The sequence below is a fragment of the Cololabis saira genome, chromosome 14 (genome assembly GCF_033807715.1).
Source record: "Cololabis saira isolate AMF1-May2022 chromosome 14, fColSai1.1, whole genome shotgun sequence".
Taxonomy (NCBI): Eukaryota; Metazoa; Chordata; class Actinopteri; order Beloniformes; family Belonidae; genus Cololabis; species Cololabis saira.
The window spans coordinates 36,458,369-36,482,058 of record NC_084600.1 but is presented as its reverse complement, the minus strand read 5'-3'; the positions used below and the strand labels follow the sequence as shown (position 1 = coordinate 36,482,058).

The 23,690-nt window shown below is 44.3% G+C and overlaps 1 protein-coding gene across 1 annotated transcript in view; it reads right to left on the bottom strand.

Annotated features, from left to right (window-relative positions):
• nsd1b (nuclear receptor binding SET domain protein 1b) overlaps positions 1-23,690 on the bottom strand; it is a 48,723-nt gene that overhangs the window by 19,476 nt on the left and 5,557 nt on the right. The window contains exons 3-13 of the mRNA XM_061739268.1: positions 21,289-21,433; positions 19,890-20,059; positions 16,661-19,712; positions 14,776-14,888; positions 14,382-14,637; positions 11,960-12,060; positions 4,435-4,477; positions 3,254-3,504; positions 3,041-3,178; positions 1,736-1,859; positions 73-273 (exon numbers count right to left, since the gene is read on the bottom strand). Coding sequence (XP_061595252.1) covers positions 73-273; positions 1,736-1,859; positions 3,041-3,178; positions 3,254-3,504; positions 4,435-4,477; positions 11,960-12,060; positions 14,382-14,637; positions 14,776-14,888; positions 16,661-19,712; positions 19,890-20,059; positions 21,289-21,433 — 4,594 coding nt within the window. The remainder of the gene's footprint in view (positions 1-72; positions 274-1,735; positions 1,860-3,040; positions 3,179-3,253; positions 3,505-4,434; positions 4,478-11,959; positions 12,061-14,381; positions 14,638-14,775; positions 14,889-16,660; positions 19,713-19,889; positions 20,060-21,288; positions 21,434-23,690) is intronic.

Below are 23,690 nucleotides of genomic sequence, written 5' to 3'. Positions count from 1 at the left end.
AACACGACGGGACAGACGGTCAGAGTCCCGAACACGTGATGAACAGCAGCGTTACCTGGAGGCTCTCATGACCTTTAGAGATGGAGGAGCTGTTGGGGTTGGCGATGAAACAGGTGAGGCAGACGTGGATGGAGCAGCGGAAGCCTCGGTTCACCGGTGCGGTCGCGGCGTAGTTTGTGATACACTCCCCATGATAGAACTTCCCACACACAGGGATCATGCAGCGTCGCACATCCAGGCTGCGTTTTTTACACACAAAGCAGGTGTGGCTACCTGAACGAAACAGTAGTTTGTCAATCAAAGCAGAGGTCACCAAGTGGAGAAAGCTTTTGAAATCTATATGAAACAATAAATATCTAGTTTCTTGAGGTCTTAATGAAAGTTCCATCACACCTCCCTTAAAGGTATAGTCCTTGATTTTGGAGAGCTAGCAAGATTTGAAAGTGGCACCTCCTCTAAGCCCCGCCCCCTCCTCCCCCTCCCGTCAGCGCTCCGTCCAAAGCCACGCCCCCACAAACTTTGGGGAACGCGCATTTGCAGGAGTCGAGTTTTCCAGGACATTTTGGACAGCACATTTTCAACAAAACTACCTGATATCTCATTCACCTGTAAGCGAGGCCGGTTTTAGGGGGGGGCAGGGGGGGGCTGTGCCCACCCAAACGTGCATCCTGCCCACCCAATCAAAGTTATAGGGATCCTTTATTTTTTTTATAATTAAATTTTTTTATAAATATTAAAAAAATATCACAGAATATCTGTACCGTTTCTGATTGGGTGGGCACTGCGCATCATTTTTAGACACAACAATGGACGCATACCGCAAAAGTTGTGTCTCGGCGGAGGGACCTGACGTCCCAGCAAAATGAGAAACAGAGAAGTTCAGAACAGCACACAGAGCACACACTGAAGGCTGATTTATGGTTCCACGTTACACCAACGCAGAATGGTGCGCGTCGCTGCGTACCCTACGCCGTAGGATACGGCGTACCTTACGGCGTAGCCGTGGCAACAGAGCCTGCACGGCAGCACAGCGCACCGCCACCCGCACCGGCGCTCTCCGCCCTCGCCTCACCCCCAGTATGGGGGTCCGTGGCAGACCCCCAGTAGCGGACAACCTGCGCCGCATAATCACACTTTGGCTTTCTTTTTTTAGCCTTTTTAGCAGGGCGAGCCGTTACATTCGACGTGACCGCCCGACCGCGAGCCGGCGGTGAAGCCGGGTACGGCGGGGGCCCTCCGATGTCAGGCCGCGGTTGCCAGTCGGTCTGGAGGAGCGGGGGGGGGTTACACTGGGACACTCTGAGCCGAGGAGGACCCGTGGGAAGTGGACACGGGGGCTGGAAGCAGAGTGACGTGACGAGTGCGCGCATGGGACAGAGGGGGGCATGGGCGGGACTTAAAATGAAGGCATCTGATTGGTTCTTTCCCCCCTGCCAATCCTCTGGTCCTATGACCAATCCGTTTCATTCGGTGCGCAAAAAACAGATTGTTCAGAGTTTTTACAGGATTAAAGCTTTCAGAGAGGTCAGATTTTTTTCTTTCCTTTTTCTGAACACATTATTCACTGGCTACTCTCAGGATGGAAGGACCATTTCACCCAGTATAACAATAAATGTTTTTGAATACGATCACAGACTATACCTTTAATGGATAGATATTTTTTTGATACCTCAAGTGAAAACATGAAATGAGCTACACCACAGAACCTAATGTCACTACTCCCACACAAACTCACCCGATTTACACTCTGGACAGACGAACTTCCCCTTCGGGGCCTTAGCCAGAGAGATGCAGGGCAGGTGAAAGGCTCCACAACACTGTCCCTCGCAGAGGAGCAGCTCCCCCGTCTTCTCACATACCTGCAACAAGAAATACACCTTATTTTTCCAAGATGAGCTTAAAATAAAGGATAATGAGGGCAGTGTGTTGAGTTTTATGGTTGGGACTGAGTTTTCTTTGGAGATAGAATGTTAGTTGAAAGACTGAGTCCATGTCATATTACACAAAAAAGATCATTCCTTCAGAAAAAATGAACTTACTCTAAAACTGAATTCACTGATAAAAACATTTTACAAGTTTAAAGCCACCCTACGTAACAAAACCACCTCTGACCACAAGAGGGCGTATCAATCTTCAGTGAGCCACTGACAATACTATGCTAATGTATGAGGACTGTTTGGCACGTTTTTTAAAACCACCGTGTCCTACGAGAGGTGCATTTCAACCAGTCTTATGTCAACGTTGTGATATGCTGCCTCCATGTGGTCACGTCTGGTATTGCTACATAGTGTGGCTTTAATTATTATTTACAATATGACTGAAGGGAGAGCATGGCAGTTATGTTAGAAACAGAAGTGTTTTGCAGTTTCATTAGGTAAAACTGTTCATTTTGATTTATTTGTATTTCCCTGCAGTTTAACAAATTATTCCTCCACCCTCAGCCAGTCCAGCCCGACCCCGCCCCCCGCCTTTACTATATTTATAATATAATGATAACTTCATTATCATGATTAATGTTCAGATTAAAAATTAATATTTAAAAAAAAAAAAAGATTTAGTTGTGATGATGGTTTGATAATAATAGCAATGCGAACCACAACAGTAGTAATAATAATGATAATATTCACAATCATGATCTTAATCAGAACCAACATGTATATACTAATAATTTCACTCATCAAAAATGACAGCAACAATTATTGTTATCATCACAGTCATAATCATGGTTGTAATAATGACAATAATGTGATAATCATAACAATATGACAAATTATTTAATTATAATAATAATTCATTTATTTCAGGTCACCCAAGGTCACCTTACAAAAGATACAAACACACATACAGTATATACACATTATAAGTTAAAATACAAAATACATATTTATATATATATATATATATATATATATATATATATATATATATATATATATATATATATATATATATATATATATATATATATATATATATACATATATAATATTTATTTATACAATTATGTAGTATTCCAGTAGTAAACTGGGGTGAATCTCACCTGACAGATTGTCTCTTTCATGGAGGCGGGGCCTCCTCGGTCTCCAATTATCTTCCTCGCTGGTGAAACTGAGTCGTCACATAGCGACAAGTCTTCCTTCACCGAGGAGAAGCTGTGGTCGAGGCCGGACTGGTCCCCCTGAAGGAACATGGAAAAGCTGTGTAGCAATGAAGGGGAAAAAAAAGATGTATAATAAAAGTGAATAGAACTGACCTCTGTCTCCGTCACATCCTTCGTGTCTTCCTGAATGTGAGTGTCATCAGGCTGATGAACATCTGTGTCTGCTGGTGCCGTTTCCACCTGTTTGGGTTCAGGTGGGAGTGGCGCTGCCGTGGAGGGTTCTGGAGCGCTGGGACTGGTCTGAAGGGGAGGTGGGGGTGCACAGGGGGAAACCTCAGGGGAGGGTGTGGAGGTGAACGCCGGCTCCGGGTTACTCTTCAGTTTCAGAGGCGCCGGCGCAGAATCTGGGTGTAAGACGAACGTTCAAGAGTCAGTTTACAGAGGATGACACGGAAAAACTAAAAGGGGGGGAGGCCAACAGACGCAGGAAATTATTAAAAAAAAAGGTTTGACAACTGCCTGTAAATTCATTTCCACAATCAAGTAAAAAAAAATCAAATAAAACAGACAGATGATTGTAAACCAGTAGATGAAAAAGTAAGTTTTCACAATGAAAATGTAAAAATCATCTTCAGGGAGCTGAAAAACAGCAGTTTGTAAAAAAAACCTAAACATCTAAACATAAATCCCGATTTCATTTGGACCTTTTTTTTATTTTTTATTTTATTTATTAACATACAGTGCAAACAACGACAAAAGACGACATCAGTTTGTGTGTGTGTGTGTGTGTGTGTGTGTGTGTGTGTGTGTGTGTGTGTGTGTGTGTGTGTGTGTGTGTGTGTGTGTGTGTGTGTGTGTGTAAATAAGATGATGAAAGTAGATACATAAATTGAGAATATTAATTTGAGAGTAAATAAGTTAAACAAATAAATAATTATCATATAGAGTGGTGTAGCACAATATAATATAAATATAGCATAATAATATAGTAATATCTTAATATAACATAATTTTTATAAAATATTATAACATATAACCAAATTATATCACCATACTATAATATATAACAATATAATAATACTATAGTTTAACATTCCATGAGATTTCATAACTTAATATAATAATAAACTATGAAACAATATATCATGATAATGCCAGGAATGATTATTAGAGTTAGAATTGGTAATTTATGTATTGCAATGAGGGGTGAGGTCAGACCGGAGCGTTCATCTGGATCTTAAGTTTTACTATGTATGTGATGAAAGAAAAAAATAGCAAGAACCGTGATGACGAAGTGCAGACTAATGTAGGGGGACATAAAGCGACTCACTGACCGGCTTGAGGAGAAGCATTCGAGTTCGATTTCAGTCCTTTGATCTGCAACACATAAAAGATATGATCAGGAACTATTCATTTTAAATCTTTACCCCGCTGGTGATATTGTGTCGACACCCCCTTTCCCTGTGGTTTGCATACTGGGACGGACTGAACCGCATCTTCTTCTTCTTTGGTAAATTTAAGTCATTTATATCCAGACCGATTTGATCTAAGCCTCTGAAAAGCATCTCAAAGACCAAGATGATTGAAAATCAATCTTAAACAAAAGAAAACCCCCCCCCATAAAAAAAAATCCAGCCAACCTATTCCAACCTCATGCAACACTCTCAGTCATAGATTATTTTTCATCATTGCTAAAGTCTGAAAGGGGGTTTCCTGAAAACACTGTTGCTGAAAGTGTTAAATCAAATGTTACGTCACTTTAAAATATACTCAACAGCGTTCTCAGCCTGTCACTAACTTTAAAAAGAATCTTGGAAACACGCCACCATACTTCCTCTTAAATAAACCCCACGTGAGGGAGGATTACGCATCTTTCTCCTGGAAGGTCTGGAAAGGTTTGAGGCAATGCTTTTTTTCACTGCAGGTTTAAAGAAACAAAACCTTCAAAGGCTCTTTGAGTTAATAAATTAGTAACATGTTTTACTCTTACACTCGACATATTGGAGCTTAGAGTAGACTGCGGCTGACAGCCAGGAACAACAGCTCTGAGGCAACAGTTCAATGGAGGCAAAGGCAGAACGGCATTATTAGATGAATGACGCCAGCTAAATGCAGCCCTTTGAAAGGGAAACTAGATCCTGTTCAAATGTGAGTTTTTAAGTATCAGAATATCTAGAAAATGAACCTTTTTTTCTTACGAGATCATCAAATTAGGTTAATGAAATCTGAGAATACGAGCAAACACGTGGCACGTCATTTGCTTCACAAAACCAAGGACAAAATGCAGAAACATCCTTCCATCCATCAACCATCTAGACCAGGGGTCGGCAACCCGCGGCTCTAGAGCCGCACGCGGCTCTTTAGCGCCACCCTAGTGGCTCCCTGGAGCTTTTTCAAAAATGTTTGACCTTTTTTTTCCTTTTTTTTCTTTTTTTCCGTTTTTACCCTTTTTTTCCCTTTTTTCTCTTTTTTTCTTCCTTTTTCCTTTTGTTTTTAATCATTTCAATATTTCAACTTTTTTCACGAAATTCTGACTATTTCCTCGACATTTCGACTTTTTTCTCGTCATTTTGACTTTTTTCTCAAGATTGTACTTCAACATTAATCTCGACATTTCGACTTTTTTTCTCGAAATTTTGACTTTTTTCTCAACATTTCAACTTTTTTCAAGAAATTCTGACTATTTCCTTGACATTTCCACTTTTTTCTCGACATTTCCACTTCTTCTCGACATTTTGACTTTTTTCTCAAGACTGAACTTCAACATTAATCTTGACATTTCAACTTTTTTCTCAAAATTTCGACTTTTTTCTCGACATTTCGACTTTTTTCTCAAAGTGCATAATGAAAAAAAATCTTCCCACAGTTCTAACTAATATAGATATACTGTATGCAGCATGTGTTGCCTTCATTCTAAGGCTTATACAAGACTTTTCATTTTTTGCGGCTCCAGACATATTTATTTTTTGTGTTTTTGGTCCAATATGGCTCTTTCAACATTTTGGGTTGCCGACCCCTGATCTAGACCCCCTTCCTGCTGTTAAGGGTTACGGGCGTATGTATCGCAAAGAAAACCATTTTAGTAAATTGGAAACAAAAATCCAGTTTATGTATCAACCATTTTAGGAATCTTTTATCAGATCATATTAGTAGTGAGATAATGTCTGCCTCCACTGAACAACATTCGGCTGAATTGCACTCTCTGTGGTCCCCGTTTATTGGCTTCGTTACCTAGTGGGGGCGGGGGGGTGGTGATCTCGTGGCCCTTGGGGTTGGGGGTCGGCTTGGGGGGTCTGGGGCGCGGGCCTCTGGTGGCCCCTGGGGGGCGGTGGGGGGGGCCGCGGGGCCCTGTCCCTAGCCGGTGGGGGCCTTGGGGGCCTGTGGGGGGGGTTACCTCATGGCGGTGGGGGGGGGTGGCTGGGGAGGGCTCGGGCGGGGGGCTGTGGCTGGGGCGTCTCCGGGCCTCCCGGGGGGGGCGGGGCCGTGGACGTGGGGGTCCCACCCGGAGGGCCCGGCCCTGCCTGGGTGGGGGGTGGCTGTCTGCGCTGGGGGGGCATTGCTGCCTTGGTCCTCCGTCGCTGGGCGGGGGCCAAGTGCCCCTGCGGATGTGGGGACTCCGGGACCCTTGGGGTGTCCGCCGGGGTGGCCTCGGGGGGGGGTGGGGCCGGGTCCGGGGAGCGGGCTTCCCCTGACCGGGGGGTGCACGGGCGGGCGCGACGGCGGGGTGGCACCATTCCCAGGTATCTATGTCTTATGTTGTCAGTATGAATGGGAGGATGTTGGACCGTTTCCTCCTCCGTCTGGGGGCTCCGGCGGCGCCGGGGGCGCCCTTGGAGGTACGGTGGGGCCCTTGCCCGGCTCGGGGGGCCGGCCCCCGTCTGCTGGACGGCCGGTGGGGGGACGCGGGTGTCTTATCAGGGCCGGCTTTGCTGGTCCTGCCTCCTGGCTTCGGCCTCCGCTCCCCCTCTTGCCCCCCCTACACGATTCATACGCACATAGGCGAAAGGCGGGGGGTCCGGGTCGTGGGGGGCACTGTCCCGCGTGGCCCGGCACTCCCCGCCTCACGGTTTTAACAGCAAAATAGACACTGCACATTCAACACTTAATAAATACATTTGACAAGGACACGTAGTTCGGGAGGGGGGGGGGTCTGTGTCATACTTGGCCCTCCCTCCTCCCTGTTTTTATGGCATTAATCACATGCACTCAACACAAGGGGCGGGAGGGGGTCCCACATCACCCGCGTTCCCTCACCGGCCTGGGCCTGGGACGGGTGGGTCGGGTTACCCGGGCCTGGCGGGGCCCGCCGTGCAGCCTGGGGTGCCTTCTGGCGGTGCTGGATCCCCCCGGGGAGGGGGAAACGGTGCGTGATTGTATGTCTGTGTCGGTGAGAATGCGGTATGGAAGGGTCCTGCCATGGAGGATTTGAGCCTCCATTGGCAGGACATCAAAAACTTAATAATTTATCAATATTATATTATACAAAGATGGTTATTATTATTAGTATTATTATTAGTATTATTATTAGTATTATTATTAGTATTATTATTATTATGTATAGTATATTATATTATTATTAGTATAGGTATCGGATAGGTGAATGGATGAATGAATGGGATGCCTGGGTCTGGGGCCCTCCGTTGTCGGGCCTGCGCGTGTGTCGCCTTGTTGGGGGGTTCCCTCTCTCCGGGCCCGTCTCCGGTCCCCCCCGCTGCCTCTACGGCGGGGCGCCCCTCTGGTCTTGGAGGGCCACTTACGTGGGGGACGGGTGCGCCTGCCCGCGTCGGCGGCCGGGGCGGCTCTGTCTCTCCGGGCGGGCTGGCCCCCTGCCGGGTGGGGGTCGCTGGCCTGAAGGGTGAGGGCCTCCTGGCCGCGTGTCCGGCCCGGACCGGGTGGCCGGGGATTGCCTGGGTCGCGGTCCGCCGCCGCGGGATCCCTGGCTGCTTCTTTCCGCGCCGTGGGGGCCCCGCCCGCGGGCCCCCTCGGCCGCCGCCGGGTGGGGGGGGGGGCCTCGCAGGCGGTGGGTTGCCTCCCTCCTACTTCTCCCCTCTGTGGGGTTGCCGGTGGCCTGGGTTCCGGGCTCTTCCTTGTCGGCCTCTGGTCTCACGGGTGGCGGGGTTGCTCCCCCCCCTCCCCCACTATAGATACACTTCAGGTGGAGCTTTGTTTGGTTTATTACACACATACACACACACACACACACACACACACACACACACACACACACACACACACACACACACACACATATAGTAATTTAGTCACACGCATACACACACACACACACACACACACATGCATGATCATATACATACACACACACACGCATAGACATACACACTGGCTTGTTCACCTGCATGCTGGCTCTCTAGTTTTTGGGTTTAGGTAGCGGTAGCGATAGCTTAGCTCAGACTGCGATCAGATCTCAAGATTTAGGTCGATTGCTGTTCGTGTTTTGGATGGCTCCGTGCCGGTTTCGTGCTTTGTTTGTGGTTTTTTTGTTGCAGATTTCCAGTGCTTGACGTGTGTCTCCGTGTGTTCCTGCTTCCTGGATTGGCAGTGGATGTCGTCACCACCCCCCCCCACCCCCTCCCCCCCCAAAAAAAAAAAAAAAAAAAAAAAAAAAAAAAAAAAAAAAAAAAAAAAAAAAAAAAACACTGGGTTTGTATGTGTATGTTTATGTATGTGTACGCATATGTGTGCGTATATATATGTATATATTACATATAGTAATAATGCACATATATACACTTTTGGTTTCTACCGTCATGGTATCAATCAATAATATGTGTGCAGACAAGGTAAAAAAAAAAAAAAAAAAAAAAAAAAAAAAAAAAAGGGTTACGGGCGTCTGCTGGAGCCCGCACCCAGCTGCGTTTGGTCAAAGACAGCGGTTTGTTCTGCATGGGTCGCCAGTCCATCATAGCACCACGTACAGACAAGAACACCGGCTTCAGCAGCCTAGCGTGCCCGTTTCTGGGCTGCGGCAGGAGCAAAGTGGAGAAAATCCATGCAAGCAAACAAGCGAAGTACACACAGACACCACCCCAGCTGTGCAGTGTTTGCAAAAACCATTATACATCATGATTCAGTAGCTTGTAGAAGCACTTTAAAAAACTATTTTCTGGAAAAGTGGCAGTCTAACATTTCTCCTTGGCGGAGGTGGACATTCACTCAGACACTGTTGTCACTTTCTCTCTTTTTTCAACAATGCTGTTGTAGACTTGCTGGCTTGTTCTCTGTTGGAGAGAAAGCCTCGCATCTGACTGCTAAAACACTGTTTATGATCGATTTAATGGCTGCGAATTGTTCAGGTCCTGTGGCTGCAGCGTATGCCCAGATCATCACCCCACCACCACCGTGCTTGACAACTGATTTATGTATTTTGTATTGTTTTGATTGATTGATTTTGATTGATTTTGAGTTTTATTTCGGTCCATTTGGATACAACAGTGGTTCTCAAACTTGGGTACGCGTACCCCTGGGGGTACGTGAAGACACTCCAGGGGGTACGTGAGATTTTAAAATATACATATATTTAAAAAGTAGCATCCATACAAAAATCCTTTAAAAATAAATATTTCATGAATAATTGAGGAAAATATAAGTCTAAATTCTCAAAATGAATTTTATCTTCAGGAGTAGGCTATTCAACTTATTATCCTAAAACCGCAGAGTATCCCCCACACCAGGATGGTTCCACCTAACCTGTCAATCACCTGGCTTCACCTGTCAATCACTTGGACCAACGATGGAGTCGTGGTTGAAGCGTAGCAGCAATATTTTTATGTTTAATAAATCAGTTACTGATGGCACAGTGCTCTGTTTTAGGTCTTTTTTTTACAACCAAAAGTGCTTTGCGCTGGTTAGGGGGTACTTGGCTGAAAAAATATTTCACAGGGGGTACATCACTGAAAAAAGGTTGAAGACCACTGGGATACAACATACGGTAATACAACATAAAAATAGTCCAATATTTTAAATGGCACCAAAAAGGTATAGGCTGAAGCCAAGGCTTATTATGCCTATACCTTTTATGAACCCCAACTCAGGAGGTTTTATACAAAACAAAACTAGTAATTTGGATTCAAACATTGAAAAAGAATGGATATATTGGACAAGTAACAGAGGTATCTAGACAAGAAGCAAAGACAAAAAAAAAAACAAAGACAAAAACAAAACAAAAAACATACTATAAATTACAAGGAGTGATAAATTAAGTGGTTTTTGGCTAGAGACTGTACAGCACGGAGAGCAGAGGTTATGAGTAGGGTGTGTAAAAAGAATTTAAAATACCAAGTGGCTTACAGGGACCTAGTATGATGTGGTGCTGCTTCACCACATTCCTCGGCTAAACGGCCGCGGAGAGCAGTCATGCAAACACATGCTTCAAATTGCTACTTTCATGGTATTATTATAATATTATCATATCAATGTTTTATATTTCGTTAATATTTTATTTTTGAACTTATTTTTGAATTTGGTTACAGTAGTGCATAGTTTTAGTTAATTTTCTAAATTATTCCATAACTCGACCCCCTTTATTGATACACAGTTGCTCTTCGTATTGGTCCGTACACCCATTTTCTTAAAGATACATGACCGCCTAAGTGGATATTTAGACTCCCTAACTTCAAACAGCTCCTGCATGCAGGGTGGGAGTATATTATTGTGTGCCTTGTACATGATTAAAACTGTATTACTGTCCACTAGGTCCTCCAATTTTAGGGTGTTTGTTTTAATAAAGAGTGGGTTGGTTGGAGCAAGGTAGTCTGCATGGTTTATGATTCGTATTGCTTTCTTTTGCAGCATGTATAATGGTTTGATGTTTGTTTTGTATGTGTTCCCCCATACTTCCACACAATAAGTTAAGTATGGAAGTATGAGGGAGCAGTACAGTATGTAGAGTGTATTGCTGTTCAGTATATGTTTCATTTTGCAATTGATTAAGAGATTTTTGTTTTTGTGCTATTGATGTGTAGTTTCCAGCTCAGTCTACTGTCTATACCAGGGGTCGGCAACCCAAAATGTTGAAAGAGCCATATTGGACCAAAAACGCAAAAAACAAATATGTCTGGAGCCGCAAAAAATGAAAAGTCTTTTGAATGAAGGCAACACATGCTGCATGTATGTAGTTATAACTGGGGGAAGATTTTTTTTTTCATTATGCACTTCGAGAAAAGAGTCGAAATGTCGAGAAAAAAGTTGAAATGTCGAGAAAAAAGTTGAAATGTCGAGATTAATGTTGAAGTACAATCTTGAGAAAAAAGTCAAAATGTCGAGAAAAAAGTCGAAATGTTGAGAAAATAGTTGAAATGTCGAGAAAAAAGTTGAAATGTTGAGAAAAAAGTCAAAATTTCGAGAAAAAAGTCAAAATGTTGAAAAAAGGTTTAAATGTAGAGGAAATAGTCAAAATTTCGGGAAAAAAGTCAAAATGTCGAGAAAAAAGTAAAAAGAAAGTCGAGATTAAAAAGGAAGAAAAAAAAGGAAAAAAAGAAGAAAGGGGAAAAAAAGAAAAAAAAAGACAAACATTTTTGAAAAAGCTCCAGGGAGCCACTAGGGCGGCGCTAAAGAGCCGCATGCGGCTCGAGAGCCGCAGGTTGCCGACCCCTGGTCTATGGTAATTCCCAGAAATGTATGTTCATTTACTCGTTCAATCTCTACATCATTTATTGATAATTTGGGATGTGTATTTATTTTTTTGTTGGAAAAGATGATGTATTTGGTTTTGGTGAGGTTCAGTGACAGTTTGTTTACATCAAACCACAGCTTGAGAATGTTAAGTTCCCTTTCCACTGCATGCAGGAGCTGTTCGAGGTCTTTGTGAGTTTCCAGTCCGTAACACGGCCCTCGTGTTACCTTTTTCTTGGGGCCCAGTGACGCCTCTGCCTCCAGACAGTACTCGAGGATCTTCTGAGTCGGTTTCCTCTTCCGCTTCTTCTCCAACACCGGCGCACGGCCTGCGAGTCGAAAGTTACAGCCACATTATTATGGAGAGAAAATCGACTCAAAACATTTGTGTGTGCATACTACTTGATTTGTGTGTACTACTTGATATGTGTGTGCCTATTATTAGATTTGTGCGTATTATTAGATTTGTGAGTATTATTAGATTTGTGCATGGGTAACTTGCTCAAAAATACGGACAAAACGATAATTACGAATTCAAAAAACCTCCTACACACACAAATCGTTAAATATGCATTTACAAATCACTTGATACACACTCATAAAGCTATAGATACATACAAATGGGTTTGAGACTCTTTTCACGCTTCCAAGAAGCCTCACAGATTCGTCCATACATGGTGCATTTAAGTGGCGGGGGAAAGCTGGGTCATCTGAATTTTGATCTGAGCCAATCCTTATTTCCCTTGATACTTAAGTTTGTTCTAAACGGTTCATGAAAGTTTTACGTCAGCAAGACTCGTGCGCCACAAGGATCGAGCAACAACGAAGAAGCACAATTTGACCTCAAGTCCGCTACGATTATGAAGCTACCATAAAAAGCTCCTCCAGCTATTTCTTTACGTTGATACTAGAGTTACTCGTCAGAAAGCTGACCATCAGGTGTGGACTTTTCAGCTACTGTTACTACAGTAAGTCACTGCCCATAGATCTGCAAGCTTTGACCAGAAATTCACATATTTGGCACACTCAGGTATACAGGACTGTCTCAGAAAATTAGAATATTGTGATAAAGTTCTTTATTTTCTGTAATGCAATTAAAAAAACAAAAATGTCATACATTCTCGATTCATTACAAATCAACTGAAATATTGCAAGCGTTTTATTATTTTAATACTGCTAATTATGGCTTACAGTTTAAGATTAAGATTCCCAGAATATTCAAATCTTTTGAGATAGGATATTTGAGTTTTCTTAAGCTGTAAGCCATGATCAGCAATATTAAAATAATAAAAGGCTTGCAATATTTCAGTTGATTTGTAATGAATCCAGAATGTATGACATTTCTGTTTTTGTAACTGCATTACAGAAAATCACAATATTCTAATTTTCTGAGACAGTCCTGTGTACTATAACAGCCAGCCATCCATCCATCCATCCATCCATCCATCCATCCATCCATCCATCCATCCATCCATCCATCCATCCATCCATCCATCCATCCATCCATCTTCTGCCATCTATCATCTTCTACATCCATCGTCTTATCCGGGCTGGGGTTGCGGGGGCAGAAGCCTAAGCAGGTAAGCCCAGAGTTCTGTCTCCCTGGCCACTTCGTCCGAGGCGTTCCCAGGCTAATAGAGAGACATAAGCGTGTCCTGGGTCCTCAGAATAAATTAGACAAGCTATAATTATTTGTTCACTGTCAGTGGTTGACATTCCCCCCCGGTTGGTTTCTGTTTTGCCCCGCCTGTGTCCCATCTGCCCTGATTGTCTGCACCTGTGTCTCGTTATCCCCTGTGTATATCTGGTCTTGTCATTCCCTTGCTCCTTGTGGTTCCGTACTGTGCTTTCCTCCATGTGTCCTGTTTTTGCTCCAGTTTTTGATCCCTGTTTCCGTGTGTTTTTGATCCTGCTAAGCAGCGCTTTTGTTTTTGGTTTGTAAAATAAACCCTTTTTGTTGCAAACTCCTGCCTCGCTCTCCTGCATCTGGGTCCTCACCACACCAGTCCCTGACATTCACTGCATGAGCTGTTGCAATTTCTTCCTTTTTTTGCACTTTAAATGGATTATTTATTTCTTAGTTATTTATTTCAAACAAATAACTTTTGGATTTTTTTTGTTTATGCCCAAAAAAGGGATGTTTTGTTGGACACGAGAATAACTATTGCCATGTTTTTGCCTTTAAATCTGCTTAAAAGTATGAAAACTTTAAAGCTTTCAGTTATAATTGCATAAATTGTCTATATTTCATTACTTTATATACTGTCTGGGGATTAAATTAGCATAAAATGCTAAAAAATAAGAAAATGGAAAAAATAAAAACGGAATGTGGGAATAAATAAACCGATTTCATAGGGCCTCTGTTTGCTGCCCTGGATCTGTTTGATAATTCTGCCACACACAATGTTTCTGAAAACAATTATATCAGCATACTGGGAGGGCGATTGGTCCTTACAGCCATCATTGCTGCCAATACTTGCTGTTGAATCGAATCAAGTCGTGATAATCGATACTGAATCTTAAGAATCAATTTGAATCAATCCCCACGAGATAGTTGAACTCCTCCACTTGTGGGAGTATCTATTTACAATGACGATTTTAAAGTTTTTTATTTTAAGTTAAAGGAAAAAAACCACAGACCCTGCCTTACCGTTGTTTTTGACAAGCTCTTCTGGTAGCAAGGGCTCAACTTCTGGAGGAGGCGTTAGCGTATCGATGGAAAGCACTGGCGTATCTGGGGGACATGTGTTTTCAGTGCTGGGAATCTGTATTTCAGAAGGAGTGATGGTAGCGATTTCCTCGGGAGGCGGGGTCTGTACTTCAGGAGGTAAGGCCGTGGACGGGAGGTCGTGTGCATCCTTGTCCGACCCCGGATCTTCAGACAGGGAGGTAATGGGTTGAGTGACCTGAGAAAACAAACTGCGTGAGTATCACGCGTGGCTACATGGGCTTAAAACGGCTGCTTAGCGACATACTATGATACACATGTTAGAATATGCAAGAGTTATAAAGTCACAACAGAGCTTACTTTGGAAGAGTTTTACCTTTCCAATCAACTGGAGAGGCTTTTTGGTTTTCTTCCTCGTGGAGAAGATTTGGTCGTACTCTTCGGTCCACTCTATCAGTCTCTTGCTTGGTTTTCTGATCCGTTTATGTGCTGAGAGCCACACAAGAGAAGACGGTTTCATACCACGCATACCAAAGCGCCGCTACGATTTAGATTCATGATGGAATATACCATGGCTGCAAAAGAGAAACTGTCAAAAATGTTTCTTTGTCTTTGACCACATGATTCAAAGCCGAGCGTTGCCAAGTAGCAACCATGTCTGGTGGAAGCCCAAATTTCAACCTATGTTAAGGTTTAAAGTCAACCAGAAACACTGATTTCCTATTTGCATATGTGTGTAATAATGTTTCAGTCACATTGGTCAAATCCTACATTAATAACGGTCGTTAAATTGGTTTTATGCCATTTTATAAAACAGTCACACACAGTCTGCAAACGACCACAGCATCACGAGTGGATTGTGGACTCATTCAGCATGAATGCATCCTAATGTTACATTCAAACCTACAAATTATTTGTTGGCAAGCATTTAGTTGGCACTCTGGTTTTTGCCCATTCTTGCAATCTTACAGACTTGAGAGGTTTAATGTGATTAATATTTAATCTACAAAGACTGAGGTGTTTTGGTGGGAGACTACTTTACACAGCTCAACAGATGAAATACACTTTACTCTTTGTGCATGACAATAAAAAATGTCACCAAAAAGCTGGGGTCTGCGATGGTATGGGTTTGTACTAGAACTTGGTAAAGGTTATTTACATTTCTGTGATGATAAACAGCGTTAATGTAGAAAAGTATTTTGAGATGTTAGTGTGGCTGATGTTTCATGCAAAAGCAACTCAGTTGGTATCACACATTTAAAGCTGTAGACGATGATGACAGGGGTCCTGAACTGGCCTGCCTGCAGCCCTGACACGTCCCCGGTGGAGAAGGTGGGAAAATGTGACAACAAACTTTACACTGTTGCTCTATCTAACACATTTGCAGGAATGTGTTTAAAAAAACAACAAAAAGCTGACAAGAAAAAACAATATCCAATTGAGTTCATACCATCTACATTGAAATACAAGTCAAAGTTTGCATTTTCCATACTTTTCCAACTTTTTCTGATTCGGGGGATCATGCTGTGGGATTATATAACATGTTGCATTACTGATTTCTGCATCGCATCGATGCAGTCTGTCAGCTCATTGTGCACCATTGTGTAGGTTTGTGCATTAGATCCTGCATCACTACTTTTGGCGCTTTTGCACTAGTACCGCCTCAGCCCGGCTCAGCTCGGCGCGGCTCGTCGCGGCTCCACCCGTTTTGTCCCCGTTTGTTTTTCCACAGCCAGGTGAGAGGTGGGGGGGTTTGGGTGAAGCTGCTGTGACGTACTCGATTGCGCAACACCTTTGTTTGTGTCGGCGCTGATCAGAAAATCAGCTGGAGCCGCGAGCGGGTGAGAAGAAAACAGCCCGTCTACATCCCTTTTTTAATTTTCTCGACAGCCACCAGGTTTATGAACATCTGCACCTCAGAGTTGGATCACCAAACAGACGTTTGTGCTGTATAATAAAATCGCTGCGAGCCGCGAGCCGCTCTCGCGCTGACTCCCGCTTCCTGATTCAAACGTTTGACGGCCCCGCCCCCCGACCAATCGGTGGCGAGGAGGGTGGTGACGTCAGATCAAATAGTCCCGGCTCAGCCCGGTTAGAACCCCGACAGAATGGTTACAGAAAAAGTATCTGCTTGGAGCGGCTCTACCCGCCTCAGCCCCTAGTGCAAAAGCGCAAGACGGGGCCGTGGCGGGTAGATGCGAGCTGAAGTGGTACTAGTGCAAAAGCGCCATTTGTGCAGGCTCCCATTACCCTGTCCTTACCTCCTGGAGACTTGTCCACTCCCCCGGCTCTGCCAATCAAGCTCCTGGTGTCATTAGTGCAGTCTGAAACAAGGCTGTGAGCCTGCTCCAGACACAGACCTGCCGCACGCTCCCTCTTTTCCAAAGGCACTGTGACTTGGAGATTCTCCTTCACTCTGCTCAGCCTCTCCTCCTCCTCGGCCCCAGCCGCTCCCTCGCCACCTCCGGCCCGTCTCTCCCAGCCGCCACTCTGGATTTCAAGCACTCTTGACGAGCACTCCACTTTCGAGGCTGATGCTGACAAGGACGCCATTCTTGGCAAAGACTCCAGCCCTGGGAAACCTGGTCCAGACCTGGCGGGACGACAAGGTACTCTGCAGTTGGGTTTCCTTTTAAACCCAACAGAGCCAACCTTCCTTTTATAGGGCCTCTTGGGAGTCTGACCTGTGCCACATTCTTTTTGCGTGACCAAAGTTTTGTCTCGACTTGCACTTGAATTGCCCAGAACATGTTTATTTTGTGGATCTTGCCCTGCAGATGTGGCCTCTGTTGGTATCACTAAGGGTTCCTCCTTAACATGCGCGCTTGGTTGCCCGATCTCCAGTTCGAGGGGCGTCCCTTCTCGCTCTCTGGTGTCATGCAAGTCCTTCAGCATCATGAGGAAAGTGCTGAACTTGTAGTTTGTGTCTGGCTTGAAAGAGACGGGTTTACCATCTCTTTCATTCGTCACAGACTGGAAGGAAACCTCTTCCAAATTTTTGAAGGCATTGATGAAGGAAAATGGGGAGGAAGATGAAGATGAGGAGTACATCCTCGAAGATTGAGCTTCATGTTTTGCTTTTACTTTTGACGTAAGGGGTATGAAGTCCATGGGTGGCGTTGAGGATATTGAGAGGTCTTCCTCCTCACTCTTGACATCGGTTTCACGGTCATTGGAATCAGAACGTAGAGAAGAAGGAGAGCCAGACTTGGAGAACTTGTCCCGGTTACATATGCCATTGTCAACGCAGTGAGGTTTCACAGGTTTTACGTTAGTGCAAAAGCCTACTTTGGCCTCTGGATTCGGCGCAAGGTCCTGGACTTTCCTGACTGGGCCCGAGAGCAGTTTCTGTTCGGCACGTTTCCGGGTTTTTTCACGCTTCTTTTGGCCCGCCTCACGCATGGCCTTCAGCGCTCTGGTCATGAGCCGATTGCTGGCCGGAAGGTGCGCAGGCTGCTCTCGAATGACTTTTTCTTCAACTGAAACCTGCTTTGATCTGAGAGCGGCTTCCTGGGATTTCCCAGAAGACGAGCCCTCGGGCGCCGGAGGACTCTCACATGGCAGGTCTCCACGGTGGTGAGAAGGCGACATAGTCGCAGCGGAAGATGTGGCCGGCGAAATGTTTTGCTCTAAACTCTCCACCTGCTGAGAACTCGAGGGCTCGGCTGAGGACTCGGCCGTTGCCTTGGAGATGGCGGTCCTCTCGCGTTCTGACTTGTCCGTCTGTTTGGGCGATGAATGAGTCTCCTCGCTTGGGCTTACGTCCAAAACCGAAACCTGCTCTGCTTCCGTGTTCCCCAAGTCGTCTGCACGTGCCTTTGAAGCTGCAGTACTGTTCCCATGTGACGGCTCTGATGAGAGATGAAGCAAACCTGCCCCCTTACTAGCTTTGAGTTTCTTGACTGACACCTTTATGGGTTCGGAAGTCACTGTGTGATCTACGGAGGCCCTTGCCTCGCTGTCTGTCCGGTCTGATTTATGCAAGCATGTTTTAGCGGCGTCTTTGTCTGGGGCTTTCTCCGTCTTTGTGCATCCAGTTTGCTCGGCGGCACAAACAGTCACGCTGGAGTTCAGGTACTTCCTATCCTTTATCTCCTTGCGTATTAATTTAACGAAGGGCAGCCTACATTTGGAGACTAGAATCTTTTGCTTTTCTAGTATTGATAAGGAATCAGTGGACTCAGTTTGCGAGCGAGTTGTTGACGTCTTCTTCTTACCGTTCTCTTCTTGGTCACAAATCTTCTCAGTCACTTTAAGCTTATTTTTCGTAGCTTTCGCAACTGGATGTTGAGCTAGATTGGTATTTTTTACACTCTTTGAAAAACTAGGCTGTCCAACTGTTTCTACTTTCTTCGAGGGCTCCAATTGCTTGTTAACAACTGGCGGGCCAGATGACGGGTCGACACCAGCATCAGCTGGACGACTGTCTGTCTGTCTACTCTTTGAAGACAAACTCTCAACTGACGCCGGGGTTTTCTGCTTGTCCGGAGATACAGGCGGCTCAGCAGAACTACCACTCACATCGAAAGGCTTACTACCAGCCGGTTTGTGTTTACATTTCAAAGTTCCACAACTTTCAGCTAACAATTTGGTATCGACTGTCTTGTTCTGGTCGGACGTCGCTGCCTGGTCACTGGCCGCCCCGCTGTGGGAGGAGGCACAGGGAACCAGTATCTTTTTACTCGGAGCGGATGAGTTCTTTTTCTTGCAGGGTGTTTTACTAAATAGGGAGCGGTCCGGCGCTGGACTGGTTGTTTTAGGTCGTCTGTCTTTGCCTGATTTACTGAACCAAAGACCCGTCTGGACCTCGGGCTGTTTCTTTTGCTCTTTGACGACGGTGACGGACGGCTGCGAGGAAGCGAGGCCGGACTGACGCTCCAGCGCTTTAGGACACAGAATCTTGGGGACCGAGTCGAGGTCAGAGTACGGGCACTCTCCGTTATCCCCGGTTGACTGGCCAGAGCTGTCATGCGGAGTCTTGTTAGAGTGTTTACAACCTGTGTCCTTGGAGGATTTAGTCTGTTTCTTCTTGCCAGAAGATTTTCTTAAAGTGCTTGGCTTGGTTGGATCCGTAGCCGGGGATGGATCTGATCCGTTAGGTATGTGCAATGTTTCAGAAAGGGTTGGGAACGGTGACGTGGGAGGAGGAAAGCTCGCAGGCTGAGGCTCGTTCTCCCTCTCTGGGGGGGGCCTGCAGTGTAAGGGATCGTCTGTGGTTGTGGACTCGGAGGAAGCCACTCTGGGTCTCGCCAGCAGAAAAGATTCAGCCTCCGCCACGCTGCAATTCCACGAATCCTGAAAGCGTTTAGGAATCTGTGGAAAGATAAAACAGATGCCGCTCAATCGCCGCACACGAAGAAACAACTCACTGCTTTTAAGATAATCTTTCATCCGTTGTCAAACAACATCCATCCCACACTGACACGTAAGACCAACCTTTCCATCAAGAAAATCTACTCATCATTTTGTAAGTCGCAAAATAATATTTACAGTGCATTTATTATTCTGCTCCCTTTGCTTTCCCCTTCGGTGAAGATGGAGTTGATCAAATTCAAATCCTCCTTTAAAAATGTGGATGGATTTTTCCTCCACCCAGACCAGCTCCTCGGGCTCCCCGAAGGTCCTGACATGGTAAAGCCGACAGAGGCGATCGCAGGGCTCTGTAACAGCGACAAATCATGAACTACAATCTTATGAGGTGGAAAGCAGAGCGTGCACGCATCATCATCTCAGCAGTTGTAAGATGGAAGAAACTTACAATCAAATGTTAAAACCTCTGACTACATTTCGATTGTAACAAATATGGAGCTAGAACAGTCTCATAATTCGCAAATGCACACACCGTTTCACAAATGCGCAGGACAAGTTTCACAAATGCACAGAACAATTCACACGTGCGTAGGACAAGATATACAAATGTATTTTTGATGCACACACAAATATAACCTGATTTAGAAATGTTTTTTTTTGTCTGTGAGCCTCGCTGGATTTGCATGTGACTTTTGAGACTCCCCTGACGTGACTCGATCCACAATTACGTTTTTTTTAACACAGAAGGATCTGAAACCAATCAGATGTCTTCCTTTGTTTCAGCCAATCATAAGAGCGCACCCCACGTGGGAGACGCAGAGCAGTGGATAAAACACGACTTACTCGTAAACCAATCAGATTAAAGGGGCGGATACACCTGCTGTTTGAACTGCGTTAGCGCCGTTCGAAACGGTGTGTGCATTTGTGAAACTTGTCCTGTGCATTTGTGAAACGGTGTGTGCATTTGCGAATTATGAGACTGTTCTAGCTCCATAAACAAAAGCCAAAATGTTAAACATCAGTGTTTAAGTGAAATCATGAGAACCAATACTTTAGATCAAAGTGGAGCAGCTATCCTAATAGCTATAAGTCTACTTATAACATGTAACACAGATGGAAGCACACATGACCACAAGAAGCGCTAATAATCTTAGGTGCATTCCTACCAGCCCCGTTTGGTTCGCTTTAAACGGACCAGAGTTCGTTTGCCCGGAAAGTCCGGTTCCTTTGGTGAGGTGTGAATGTGCCACTGAACTCTCATCTGGGTGAAAGACGTCAACTCTGGTCCGCCTAAATAAACTCAGCTCTCGGTCCACTTCAAGTGGATCAAATGCAGAAAGTGGACTACAAAGTGGGGTATTGTGGGTAAACACAACCTAAACAAATGTGTGTCTGTGTGAAATGTTTTGCAGTCAGTCAAATGAACGATGTCACATATAGAGATACAGCGTGTAGATTGATAAGGGGCTGAGTTGCAGACGATCACCGACCTACAACTGTGTATTTTGTAATCAATGACGCTCCTCTACAACGCAACCGTCTTCGATATCAGAGCGAATAGGCACTGTTTCACACCCACCTTTGAGTTTGTGATAGACGTCCTGCACAGGGTCAACAATCACCTCACAGGGCCACCACGGTCTTCGATTGAACTTTGCCCAAACAACTTCCCCCACCGCAAACTTCAGAGGCGGCAAAGACTTTCTCCTCTGGCCGCTCGGCTGCTGCGGAGGAATAAAGGATGTTTATTTCCTTTAGCGGCACGAGCATACGAACGAACAAAGACAAATGTGAAGTTTCATGAGTGAAAAGAGTTGATCGTCTCATATGTTCGGTCCTTGAAGGATCACAGATTTCACTTTAGTCTTTTCAGTTTTAACTGGTCACTTCTAATTCAATAAAAGGTTTCAAATCACGTCGAAAAACCACAAGAGCAAAAGCATGTGGCGCTAGCAGCCGCTCCATCCTGTGTGACATGGCTGAGTGGACGAGTCACTAGTGGGTCCAGGGCGGCTCTGAGTTATGACTGGAATGTAACATGACTGGCCAGAGGGCTGCCACCGGCTCCTGCTATCATGTTACCCCAGAGAGACGTTTTAGACAAATAAACGCACATTTTTGTGAAATTAGTTTATCCACATTGCATCAGGGGGTAATGATGACGACCGATTCTCACCAAATGACCACTTCATAGAGTTGTGCCACGTAGTTTCAGAAGGTGAAGAGGACTGTGCCGCTGGAGTAACTGTAAATGTGGCATTATTACGAGCAAGTCATCAATGCTTTTCCTCTTTGTTCTATTGATAACCTCGATACTTCAAGACAACACAAAAAAAGGCCTACCGTTTTTCTTTTTTTATTGCACAAATGGTTTGGTTTATCAAAGCAGAAACCAATAACAGTTGGTGCTATTTCATAACTCTTCCGCCGCATAATAAGCTCTTTATTCTGAACGCTCAGTAGTCCGATAGATGCTCACTGATCTGCCATTGCTCTGGGATTATATCTCGTTATTCTGAATGTATATGAATCCCACCACTCCAACGTCCCCCTGGACCAACACAAGTATTTACATTGGGAATATACAGGACTCTCTCAGAAAATTAGAATATTGTGATTTTCTGTAATGCAATTACAAAAACAAAAATGTCATACATTCTGGATTTATTACAAATCAACTGAAATATTGCAAGCCTTTTATTATTTTAATATTGCTGATCATGGTTTACAGTTTAAGAAAACTCAAATATCCTATCTCAAAAAAATGTGAATATTCTGGGAATCTTAATCTTAAACTGTAAGCCATAATCAGCGATATTAAAATAATAAAAGGCTTGCAATATTTCAGTTGATTTGTAATTAATCCAGAATGTATGACATTTTAGTTTTTTTAATTGCATTACAGAAAATAAAGAATTTTATCACAATATTCTAATTTTCTGAGACAGTCCTGTACAGCATCATCACAATTTGGGACTGTGCAGACCTTTGAAGGGGTAGCATCGATACTTCAGTGAAGACAGACTATGTTTAGGCCTACTTGTGTCCCATTAGGTCTGATGGGGGTTTTCTAGAGATACTGTAGCCACTTTTTAGTCATTATTATTATTATTATTATTATTATTATTATTATTATTATTTCCTCGGGAAAGCAGCTGACTGAGCTTTCCAGAAAACAAATAATAACCCAAATATGGATGATTGGAGGTGGAAATGTTAAGGATATAGAAGAAAAACAAAACAGAGAGCGAGAAGGAGGACATTTTAAACATTTAAAACCTAAACTGTCATGACTGAGATCTGACTGAGGTCTCTGGCAGAGCAGAAAGACTAGAGGAGGAGGGACTGCAGTGCTCGTTAATTCCTAGACATATCTCTGTGAAGTGATGTCATCAGGTCAGTGGTTACAAAGCTGAAGACATGATGACGTTAGACATGTCAGTGAGCCTTCTCTCTCTGCTACACCTCCAACTATACTTTATATTAGAAAAAGAATTCACTATTTGCAATATAGATATCCTTCTGACAGATTAAACACTATAGCACTATACCCGGCTGCTACAGTTTCGGGGTGCTGGCATCGTTCATGGCGGCTAAGTGTCGTCGTTTGTTCCAACTTGCTGCAGCTAACGTTACTGGGAATACTGGCAGTTTGTAGTGTGCTTCATTTACCACCTACAACACGTCTGCAATCAGTGGCTGTGACAGTGAGGAAGAACATTCTTTAATCCAGATATGTACAACTGCAGTGAAACTTGAGATTGACCGATTCTCTCAGTAATACCAGGTCCATCAAATCTAGTTTACTTGTGCAGCGGCAAATTCACAACAAAGTCCCCTCCAAGTTTACACATTTAAAAATAACGCTTATCAAAGCATGCTCCCCTTTTGTGCGATGACTCAAAGGTGTCCTACCATCAGCTGTTGGAGGGACTAACGGCTGTGATGTGTCCCTTTTAACAGTTAAACACGTTTGCAGAC